This window comes from Haliotis rubra, unplaced genomic scaffold (genome assembly GCF_003918875.1).
Source record: "Haliotis rubra isolate DU_JTF1 unplaced genomic scaffold, ASM391887v1 Scf103, whole genome shotgun sequence".
Classification (NCBI taxonomy): Eukaryota; Metazoa; Mollusca; class Gastropoda; order Lepetellida; family Haliotidae; genus Haliotis; species Haliotis rubra.
The window spans coordinates 1,878,547-1,891,098 of NW_025764926.1; the positions used below are offsets into that span (position 1 = coordinate 1,878,547).

The following is a 12,552-nucleotide window of genomic DNA, read 5'->3' on the forward strand; positions in this document are numbered from 1 at the left end:
AATAGTATACTATGGGATATGGTGCTGACAAACCTGGAAGTATAATCGTAGAGAAACGGGATTTGACCACATACTCATAGGCTCCTGGCGCGCATAAGGGGCGCAACTCAGCACAGACTTCTGGTTCATTCACCCGTGTCCCTGGTGGGATATAAAGTCAAGGTACATATATTGAAATTATTTTTTCGTTTCAAAAGTCTCCACTTGATCTAACACCATGCAAATGGCTTATTACGTATCACTGAAAGGTGAGTGAGTGAGTGAGTTTAGCTTTACGCAGCACACAGCAATATTCCAGCTACATGGCGTCGGTCTGCAAATGATCGAGCCTGAACCAAACAGTCCATAGGCGGATCCAGAGTGTGTGTGGTGGTGGTGTGTTGTGTGTGTGTGTGTATGTGCAGGGTGTGCACCCCACACACACACACACACACCTTGTCCTGAAAGTTTATTAAATGACCATTGAAACGATCGTGTAAATGAAGTGTGCACCCCCTTTCTCAATAGTGTGCACCCCACTTTCTCAAAAAGCTGTATCCGCCCCTGCAATCCAGTGATCAACAGCACGAGCATCTCACTACGAAACTGGGATACGAAGACATGCGTCAACCAAGTCAGCGAACCCGACCGCCCGAACCCAATAGTCGCCTCTTACGACAGGCTAGGGTTACCGAAGATGAATTCTAACCCGAATATTCACGGGTGATTGGCCATGACCAGCGAAAGGTGTAGTTGACGGGATTACATATTGTACTTTCTATCAGGTTCAAATGTTATATACTATACATTATACTAGCTATGCATGTATAGTCACACATTATAATCTGTAGCTATAACCTCCCACTGAAGATAAAGTTGCAACAAGTAGGATGGAAATTGCTATTGTGTGATTATTAAATCGGTTAGAGCGTCCGCCCGGAGAGCGGAAGGTCGCGGGTTCGATCCCCAACCAAGTCATACCAAAAAGACGCTGAAATATGGTACTTGTTCGTCCCTGCCTGGCGCTCGGCATTAATGGGTACAACAAGGACTGGTCGGCTCAGAGTCAGTATAATGTGTCTGAGTGGGGTATTCATGCTTCACTGCGGCATGATATCTCAGTGGGCTAGCACTATAAAACCAGCTTACGTCTGGGCTAGTACATGCAGCCGCACATACACATACGCCCGCATGCACGTCGTCATATGAGTGAAATATTCTCGAGCACCACGTTAAACCCAATTCCACCCCACTTACTACTACTACTACTACTACTACTACTACTACTACTACTACTACTACTGCTACCACTACTATTATGTGTTTACAGACGTAGTCTTACTATGTATCCGTTCTTCGACATCTTTAGCACAATCATGTATACGAGATATGAGTTTGGTTGTACAAATCATTGTCAGTCCTGTAGTAGAAATATTCGAAACAAATGCAGCATTACTTCGCTCTACACCTGATTAACATTTTTCAGATATAACATATAGTGATATACATTCATAATTGAAGGGTAAATCGCTCTCCTTGAAACAATTCCCACGATTTGATATTACGACTCAACATTATACCGTTCGCAAATTAATGACATTTGCAATACGAACACTCCTCAGAAATGCAAGTGCTTCCAGAAAGCAAGGATCATACCATGATGTGTAACACTGTATCATTACTCATACCTATCGACAAGAGCATTTTCCCTGCACGACAGTTGACGCATTATTTATGACGCTGCGGTATGAAAGGAATTATAGGCAAGTCACATCCTGGGAGACACACTGCTCTCATATCAACGCACTTGGAAGGAGGCATTTGTGCTGCTTAAAAGTTAAGTATGATTGACACCTATCGTGTCTGAACTGTCTTCAACAAACATCGTAGGTATTTTCCAACATACGTGATATCACTTTTAGACCCTCTCCTTGCTCTATGTGCTGTAATACTGATGTTCTCCGTTCCCGTGTGCTATCATGAGCATCTATATTTCTCCCTTGTGCCAAATCTGATGCGAAGAGCAAGCTACAGACTACCCAAGTGTTCTCCATCGTCTCTCGGGGATATATCAGTAGCACCACAGGCTACCCAAGTGTTCTCCATCGTGTCTCGAGGATATATCAGTAGCACCACAGGCTACCCAAGTGTTCTCCATTGTGTCTCGAGGATACATCAGTAGCACCACAGGCTACCCAAGTGTTCTCCATCGTCTCTCGAGGATACCAAGTGTTCTCCATCAGTAGCACCAAGGCTACCAAAGTGTTCTCCATTGTCTCTCGAGGATATATCAGTAGCACCACAGGCTACCCAAGTGTTCTCCATCGTGTCTCGAGGATATATCAGTAGCACCACAGGCTACCAAAGTGTTCTCCATCGTCTCTAGGGGATATATCAGTAGCACCACAGGCTACCCAAGTGTTCTACATCGTGTCTCGAGGATATATCAGTAGCACCAAGTCTACCAAAGTGTTCTCCATCGTCTCGGGGATATATCAGTAGCACCACAGACTACCCAAGTGTTCTCCATTGTCTCTCGAGGATAGATCAGTAGCACCACGGGCTACCCAAGTGTTCTCCATTGTGTCTCGAGGATAGATCAGTAGCACCAAGTCTACCCAAGTGTTCTCCATCGTGTCTCGGGGATATATCAGTAGCACCAAGTCTACCCAAGTGTTCTCCATCGTCTCTCGGGGATATATCAGTAGCACCAAGTCTACCCAAGTGTTCTCCATCGTCTCTCGAGGATATATAAGAACCATTACAAGATCACTACAGAAAATCGCTATACATCATGACCACAAATGAATCCTCAAGAGATCCCACTGACTTGAGAACCATATCCAATCCATCTAATGTCTCCCATGGCAGTGTTCGTCATTCCTATATCTCTGTCATCGATATGAATAGTACTGAGCAGCTGCCAGATGTGGTCAGTTGGAACACCATGAATGATGAACCTGAACACTATTACGATACGATTGGGAGTCTTCAAAGGGATAAAAACAGATACACTATATCAATGACCAGCGAGGATAATTCCAGCGGTCAGTCTTTGCCTCCATACATCGTGTTCAGTCACCTTCAGGTAGGCATGTTCATCAATGTAGCTGTTTAACGTGTCCCTCCAATATTCCAGTTATAAGTCGGGGTTGTCTGGTGATTCGCATAATGAACATAGACGTTCGCAACTGGGATGGGATGGCAAAGGTCAACCTCGTCCGAAAGCCTGCCGCCACTTACCAAACATTTTCACGGGTTGTTCCGTTGTTTATTGCCGTCGGTTGTGTCCATAGGTTGAGAAAACCCATGACTTTTTAACCGATAGAATGATATGGCGTTAGATGTTATATACGCGTTATCATTGGACTGTATTAATATGTAAGGGGTGGTCAGGAATGCATTCATACTTTTGCTTGTGTGTCTATGAGAGATTTGTTTGAGTGGCATTCTAGAAGATGGTGGTATAGAGATGACAAGACTTTATGGATGATCAACGTCTTTATTTTCACAATGACTACGTTTCGGTATAGATTCTTTTACCATTTTCAGACATACTTGGAAACGGTATAAGCATGCGTGCTTGAAACATCAAGCACGCACGCAGGCACGCACACACAGTCATCTAACCAACTCAGCCACCGCGAAGTGGTCAAATGTGATATATGTTATATTTGGTAATATCATTAGACCCAACCTAACAAAAGAACTAGAATATGTACTTTACTGAGAAATTGTAATCCCAAATAGTTGCTGAAGATGCTGATCAGTTCTTAGCACTGAGGTTTTATGTTTCCTACATAACTCCGCACCTTTCATAACCTGAATTTGATTCTCCGCTGCACCTCGTTATCTTGGTCATAATTGACTGATATCTGTCGCTAAAGGGTTTTTGAGTGCGAGTTGATGAGTGAACGTGAAGAACGTTCCAGAGGACATACTTAACTTATGTCCTTGCTGCTAACAAGCGCTATAAAGACTGGGCGCACCTACAATACGTCAATTTGTAACTTAAGAATAGAATGTTGTAAAATGGCGATGGTGATATATTGGACGTCTCTACATGGGACAGCGGGCGAGGTTACCGTTGATAGCTTATGTGGTGGTAATTCTACTAATGTCAGTACAGTCTGAAATACTTCAAGTATTACCGAGTATTTGATCAAACTATAAATCAAACATTCTAGACTTCCGGGTCCGGTTTTCTGTACTCGGATCAGTGTACTTCATAAATCAAGTGACCCGACTGTTTAATCCGGTGAACAACTTGACGTTAAATCGTGACAGAATCGCTATTCAAATTCATGTTCATGCGAGAAGATGGACGCACGTGACAGATACTGCATATGGACTTTGAGGGTACTTATTACAAATGAATCTCAATGACATAGACTACATATGGACCGCAATGTCACATGTAACTTTTGGAAATCAAAGACACAAATTACAAGTGCATCGCAGTGACACGTAACACATAATATTGGCCCCAGTGTCGCATGTTACATACAGACTCAATGACAGATATGACATACAAGCTTACTGACATATATAACATATGATTAAAGAACACCAAATTCCGCATTGATCCCAATGACAGACATAGCATATGGACCCTAATGACAAATATCACGTTTATCACTATTTTTACTCTTCTGTTACTACGTGCACAAGCTACATTTGAAGATCCTGGTTAGAATTGGTCTTCAGCAATCAATGCTTATCGTGAAAGCGACATACAGAATTTGGTCGTCAGGCTTGCTGACTCGGTTGACACAATGTCGTCGTATCCCAGTTGCATAGATCGATGCTCAGGCTGTTGCATTGATCACTTCATTGTCTGACCCAGACTTGGTTGTATACAGATCACCGCCATATAGCTGGTTATATAACAAACAAACAAAACTTGTAAAAACATTGCAATATATTTTCGTAAGCAAAGAAATTTTCTTTTCTTTCCTGAATCATGTAATTTCATTCTGAAATATCGTATAAGTGACATGAATGATATAAAACTGGTACATTCCATAACAACTCTGTTTTAATGTTTTGTCTTGTAGCAGTCTGCGACACTGCCTCTGGCTCCAGGGAGCCGACGGTTGTCTTGGAAACGGTGCTTGTTGGCGGGACTAGTGGTAGCAGTTGTAATGGCCCTCCTGGCGGCGCTTGTAGCAGTGACCGCAGTTCTTCTCACACATCAAGCAAGTACGGCACTTTCTATACTTTGTATAATGATGTGATGTGGGGTAGTCCAGTGATTAAAGTGTTCCTTCCTCACGCCGAGGAACCGGTTCAAATCACCGGATGGGTGTAATGTTTAGGAATACCAAGAAAAATGCGTAAAATCACACTCACTGTATAAAGTGAGAGAATATAGTTTTACGCCGCTTTTAGCAATATTCCAGCAACATCACGGCGGGGGAACACCAGATATGGGCCTCACACATTGTTTACCCATGTAGGGAAACGATCCCTGGATGTTAACGTGACGAGCGAACGCATTTACCACTAGCCTATCCCATCGCCCCCTACTGTAGAAAGAGTTTGTCAGCCGAATGTGTTAACTGTAATTACCATTTGAGAGCGGTGTCTTGGGCCCTGATTATGGTATATGGCTCCATGTCACGTTTTGTTTTAATTTTGTAGGATGTTTTGTTCTTTTGATATTTTGGGTAGCCATCTTGGATTTAGAAAACCGAACATAGGTGAAATAAAATAATCTTCGATCACTTGCCCAAACACGGTTAAAAGTTCTTTTATAGTTGGGAAGTTTTGCCATTCTTTCAATGTAGCACACGAAGATTTCAGACAGCCTCATGCGACTCTTCTCGCTGGTTGTTTGATCGGGGATGCATTATTTAAGGCCGTAGGATATTGTGGAGCTTGTGGATATTCTGGGGCGTGGTGGGCGAGCTGGCTAAGGCGCCAGGCCAGTGATCCAGCAAGCTTGAGGAGACGGGATCAAGCCCACATGTGTAAAAACCTTGGAGTTAACTTTGCGTGCAGACTCTCTTAGTGTTGTCACAACCCCTAGTGTACAGTACACAACCCTGTGCACTTAAATAACCCACGAATCCGTTAGTATATGACCAGATGGTGGCCACATGAATACGTGCAAACACCTAGTTGCGGGTAGAGCAACGTGCAGTAAACTTGGACAAAGTACTATGACTACTGTCCCAGTCCACCCAGCTGTGAATGGGTACCTCGTAAGGATGGGTAAGCCACATGTACTCGGTGTGCCTAGTGGCTGCAAGAGTTGTATGATCCGCAGGGAGTTGAGACTGATTATACACTGTGCCGTTTGAGACTGACATCCAATGATCGAGGGAAAAACAAAGTGCCTTTGAGCAGGTGATCTGGATATTGGCGCTATATAGATATATATAAATAAATAAAAAAATAAAATAAAAGGTATTTCCAAATTGCACGCATCAGTAACCAAATTATGTACCTTGTCGTTTCCTTTCTGTAACATACGTTCCCGTTGTTGTCAGTGAATAATTGACTTGACTTTGCATGTGTTTGTTTGCATGTCTCATTCGTTTGAAAATTCAATGCAGTATAAAGTAAACAAATCAACTTCTTTATTTTTCTGTCGTAAGAAAACAAGGGGGAAGACGTTACACTGCCAACACCACAATCAACATTCCCCTCGAGTACAACCATGAATGTTTCCACTATTTCTACATCCGTCGCTTCCACAACGACATTACTTTCTTTCTCGACAACGACACCATCGTCTGTTACACCATCTACAACGACACCATCGTCTGCTACACCATCTACAACGACACCATCGTCTGCAACACCATCTACAACGACACCATCGTCTGCTACATCGCCAGGTAAGTGTCAGGCTGAAGGAGGTATTTGCTGAAAACTTTGCGTATTTACTTTGTGTGTAAAAGTTCCTAAAAATGGTTTGCTTGTGAAATCAGTCATAGTCGTATTTACTTTCTATTTTAACACTTACACGTTAACATAATTTTATCCCGAAGTGTGAAGAAGGCTTACATGTCTAACTTAAATTATCCTAAATATTTAAATCTTAGAGGAATCTTGACCATGGTTATGACAAAAAGAGTTATAAGGGCAACGGATTGATACGTTTCCGTGTATTCAATCTTTTACATGTGAAATTAATAAATTTTAATTTAATTTAAATTTCTTAAAAACAGAAACGTATGTTTGTCCAATGTTCGCTTTCATCGTGTAGGTTGTATGCGGAAGTGCATTTCGTGCACAACTTACAACACCCGGTGTCCGGCGAATGGTGCAATAGTCGAGGGCGACCCTGGAGAAGTGATCACCTGTCCATGTGATACTGCTTGCTATTCTGAAGTCAGATACGATGACGGTGAGAGTTTGTGACCACTCTTGTCATCTTTCAGTATTCGGCACCATTTTATTTAAATTACTTGTTTTGCAAGTGGGTCCACGAGCAAACGGGAAATATTCAACTAGTACAACATCCGTCCTTGTTTTGTAAATTTGCCGACATTTTGCGATATGTAAAACAGTTGACATCAACGGGCGCTTGTTATTCAGTATGTTGAAACAATCACGAAAGTCTGTCTCAGAGTCTTTAACCACAATCTTTTCCCTTCCGCCCAACCCTTTCTGCAGTGCTAAAGTCCTAAATGAAGCAAATCTAGATTTCATCAAACTGAATCTCAGAGCTCACTGGGTCTCGTATTAAATTTAAATAGACTTATTTGTTTCTGTCACAATTACATATTTTCAGAGACTCAGCGTTAGTCTTCAATTATGACAGACACTTTGGCATATTTTAAGAAACTTTACCCATACACCAAACATAGTTATCAAAGTACTTATGATAATAAACAGTTTTTGACAGGGTTCTTGTTCTCGCACATAACATTAATAAATAGGTTAATTAAAGAGGCGAAGAGTGAAGACGTAAAATAAAATCCCGTTACTCAGTATATTACCGTTAATCCATGCTATGTCTGTGAAATATGTCAATGTCTGTGTCAGTTTGATGCCAGAATTGAAGGATTGTTTGATACAAGCATATTTCAGATAACAGGCCAGTGACCTTGACCTTCACTGCAACAAGTGCAACCGGAAGTTTAGGACTCGTATCATCTTTCTTCACTCTAGCCTGTCTTTGTGATTTTCTTTTGTTGTAAATCAAATTCAAGTACATGTACAAATGATTCCTATGATGTACATCATCATTCTTCAGGTTCCGCTGTTCACCGAGGATGCACCAAGGATTACCCCGCTTGGGATGCGGCGTCCTCTATTGATCTGTCGTGCAGGGAGATTGGTCGACATTTTCTGTGTTTTTGTTATGGAGATCGGTGTAACAAGGACGACATGACGTCACACATTCCCTGAAATAATTAGAAGATTCGTGCCCACGGATCTATGGAGCTCTTCTTGATGTGTATATATGCATACATCTGTGTGTTCGATGAAAGTAAGATTTTCATGGCTTTTAGTTTATTGTTTATTGATTCTATCCGAAGAGTTTCAGCTATATCACGGCGGTCTGTAAACAATAATCGAGTCTGAACCACACGATACACTGTTTGACATCATGAGTATCGATCTACGCAAATGGGATACGATAACTTGCATCTTCCATGTCAGCCGGCCTGACCACCCGATCCCCTTAGTCACCTCTTACTTCATGATCTTAACCACTTTTTCATTTTGTAACTGCTGTGGGCACTTAGATAGTCATAAACTACGAAAAGATTAAATCGCACAAAATATTTTGTAGATTGTGTTGTCTGTTTTAAAAATCGGCCTTCTTGTCACATTTATATTCATGACCTCATTCACATAAACATCCACATGAAAAACGTCAGCTGATATCGAACATCCTATATAACTCTCTTTTCTATATTTCCCTCCTTTAAACCGCTTTAACTGACAGTTTAGCTAAAAACATACAATTCACTTTCTTAGGGTATTAGGTATCATTGTTGGAGATAGTTACCCTATGAAGGTCAGGTTTACTTAAAGTAGGACAAGACACTGTAAAACATTAACTCCTCTATAGGTTTCACTTAGGGTATTAGGTATCATTGTCGTATATAGTTACCCTATGAAGGTCAGGTTTACTTAAAGTAGGACAAGACACTGTAAAACATTAACTCCTCTATAGATTTAACTTAGGGTATTAGGTATCATTGTCGTATAAAGTTACCCTATGAAGGCCAGGCATACTTAAAGTAGGACAAGACACTGGAAAACATTAACTTTTCTATAGGTATAACCACCAAAACGATGCATTGTGAAAACAGTCAGTGAGTTTTATGTCGAATCGGCAGTATTTCCGCCATACAGCGACGAGACCAAGTCTGCACATATAAATAAGTCCACTACAAGAACAAAGTTAAAAAACAGCTTCTTAAAATACGTCACTGAAGTATTATTTACAATTAGAAAACATCACAACACCATCGTACATCATGTCATAATTCCTCAAACACATAAATACTTACCATATATGATGCAGAACAATTTCTATCAAGTTGTTCATATTAATGAGATGGCCGCTCACGGGGGTAAACAGGCCCTGATTTCCCGAAATATAATTCAAACAAGCTCAAATCTTGACTATCAGAAGCAGCTACATCTTTAACTCAAATGCATTTTTAAAATAAGAAAGCCCAAACAACTTAAGTAATCTATCCACCAAACTCAAATTGTCTACCATGTTTAAGTTTGATATCAATTTCAGTTCATTCTTGGAAATGCATTTTCCTGCGTTTTCTTAAATTTGAGTAAAATCTCTAAATTAAGTCAGAACTCAGACTTAAGTTTGTTACTACTTAATAACGTGAATCCCTTGCATTTGAAAAGTCCGCTCGGTCAAGCAGAAGGTGTTGTGAAGATAAAATATATTACATTGCTAGGTCCCTCTTCCACTGAAAAACAATAGTCTTTGGAGCAAAGGAGAATTTAATGTCCTAACTATTTATATTCTACCCCTTTAGAATTCAGAATTTAAGCTGAATAACATTTGAATAATGAACGTCATTCTAATTACACGCACACAATGTTACAATGTGTAACATTTAGACAGTGAGTGAGTATAGTTTTACGCCGCTTTTAGCAATATTCCAGCAATATCAAGGCATTGGACACCATTAATGGGCTTCACACATTGTACCCATGTGGAGAATGGAACTCGGGTCTTTAGTGTGACGAGCGAACGCTTTAACCACTAAGCTACTCCACCGCACCATTTAGACAGGAGAAAAGATCGTGGGAAATTGTGGCTGTTTAATACATAGAGTACACTAAGATCTCATGTGAACGTAACACAATAGACAGGAAGTCAGTTGTCATCGGATATCCTTCAGAATGACACAGCGCTGAGAAGCACACCCTGTCTGACATCCTCCTTTTGGTTTGTAATTGATATGAATCATGTCATTAATTCTAAGGAAAGAAGAAATTATGCAACAACACTCCCATCTTCGAATGTGACCAGCAAGTCAAGTGTGGTAAAGCATCTCATCAACACGGGTCATCGGAGCACCACACGCTGTTAGATTGAAATCACTGAATGAGTCTGACCAGTGGAGTTTGACATTTTTCCTTCAGAAGATTTATAAGTTCTCTGAAGTATAAAAATAACACTAATCATTCGGTATTGAGTCACTTAGTAAGTGGGAAAGTGAGTTTAGTTTTACGCCACACTCAGAAATATTCCAGCTATATGGCGGTGGTAAAATGTAAATAACATTTGGTTCGTTGTTTGTGATATTAATAATAAATTATTATTAAAAAAATGAGTCTGGACCAGACAATCCAGTGATCAACAGCACGAGCATCGATCTACGCAATTAGGATACGATGACATGTGTCAACCAAGTCAGCGATCCTGACCACCGATCCCGCTTGTCGCTTCTTACGACAAACATGGGTTACTGAAGATCAATTCTAACCCGGATCTTCACGGGTCTTCGATTCATTGTCTCAGAGCAGAAGCACTTCAAACTTCAAGCGTAAGAACCATTTGGTTTGGAAGTTAGATCCCCTAAGATCACGACGGTATTTGAGACGCTTTTTTGAGATGCCGAGTGGACGCCACTGCTGCCAGGAGGTCCGTGCCAGTTCGGGATAAGTGAAAATTATGTAAAAAACTGAATTTATTCTAATAAGAATTTTATGACGTCTTTGAAATATATCTGTCACCATGGCAACATGAAGTCATGCCTCTGAAATGACCAATGAACACACGGATAAACGTCTTTGTATATAGTTAATGGAGAGATTGATTAGGAAGCTAATATACAAATATCTGTGTAAAGCACAATGTGTGTTAACATGTCACAGAAAAACCTCGTGATGATGGTATGTTTAAAACAGCTATATTGAATATTAAACGCAATTTCAAAATATCGAAAATGTAACAAAAGTCGTATTACGCTGTTTGAAAGAGAACGCTCGATTGTATCTCAACAATTGTAAAAGGTTGGAGCTACTTGAATATCAAACCTTTGTCACTTCCGCCATATAGCTGGAATACTGCGGAGTGCGGCGTTAAACAACAAACCAACCAACCATACAAACACGCACATGAACACACAACCTGCCTGGACACGAGTCGTGTCGTGTTACATGTGCAATGTACACGTTCGTTTCTGAGAAAGTAGATTCCCTGCAAGTTGTGAAATTCCACAAAACGACCTATGGAGGGGCAATGAAATAGTCGCATTAGAAGGAATCTTGTTTGCCATTATGCATATATATTGCAGATTTCTTCATGCGCCTTTTCCACATCAGCAGATATGCTCAAGGCGCAAGAATGACTGATTGAAAGAGTCTCCCACATTTATACAGCAACATGTACACGTCCAAATAGAGTTCCTAATAATACATTGAAACCAGGTATGTTTTGAGTCCTGACTTGAATGTGGCAATACTATCAGAAACTTTCAGATTGTATGGGAGTGAATTCCACAAGGTTGGGGCTGCACATGAAAAAGTCCGGTGTCCAAAAGTTTTAAGCCTGAAGTTTGGCACAAACAGAAGCTCTTGATTGGATGATGGAAGGCAGCGTTTGTTTCAGGAAGGAGTAAGCAGGTCAGAGAGATATGGGGGAGCAAGTCTGTGACCGGCCATGTAGGTGAAGCAGATACTTTTGTAGTCGCTTCTTGTCTTGACGGGGAGCCAGTGCAACTGTTTAAGAACAGGTGTGATGTGGCCATGTTTAGGAATCCGACTGATAATACGTGCGGCCGTGTTCAGCACCTTCTGTAACTTATCCAATAGCCTCTGACTGATCCCAAACAACAAGCTGTTGCAGTAGTCGAGCCTTGAAATCACAAGCGCCCGGACTAAGGCATGGGTGGCTTCAGCTGTAAGATATTGACGGGTGTTGCTGATGGAGCGAAGATGGAAATAGCAAGTCTTACAGATGTTGTTCACCTGTGTTTCCATTGACAGTGATGTATCAAAGTATATGCCTAGATCTTTGACAGATGAGCTTAACTGCATCGGCGATGGTTAGGTTCTTAATGGGACATCTTGACATTTGGTGACTTGTTCCTACCAGAAGTGCCTCAGTCTTCGTGCCATTGAGTT

General features: G+C 41.1%; 1 protein-coding gene across 1 annotated transcript; it reads left to right on the forward strand.

Moving 5' to 3' along the window:
* Window positions 1-2,500: 2,500 nt before the first annotated feature.
* LOC124272723 (cell wall integrity and stress response component 4-like) lies at window positions 2,501-8,437 on the forward strand. The gene is made up of 5 exons (XM_046707927.1): window positions 2,501-3,067; window positions 5,037-5,181; window positions 6,582-6,824; window positions 7,196-7,336; window positions 8,189-8,437. The coding sequence occupies exons 1-5, from the start codon at window positions 2,774-2,776 to the stop codon at window positions 8,341-8,343; spliced, it is 978 nt and encodes a 325-aa protein (XP_046563883.1). The 5' UTR covers window positions 2,501-2,773; the 3' UTR covers window positions 8,344-8,437.
* The last annotated feature ends 4,115 nt before the right edge of the window (window positions 8,438-12,552 follow it).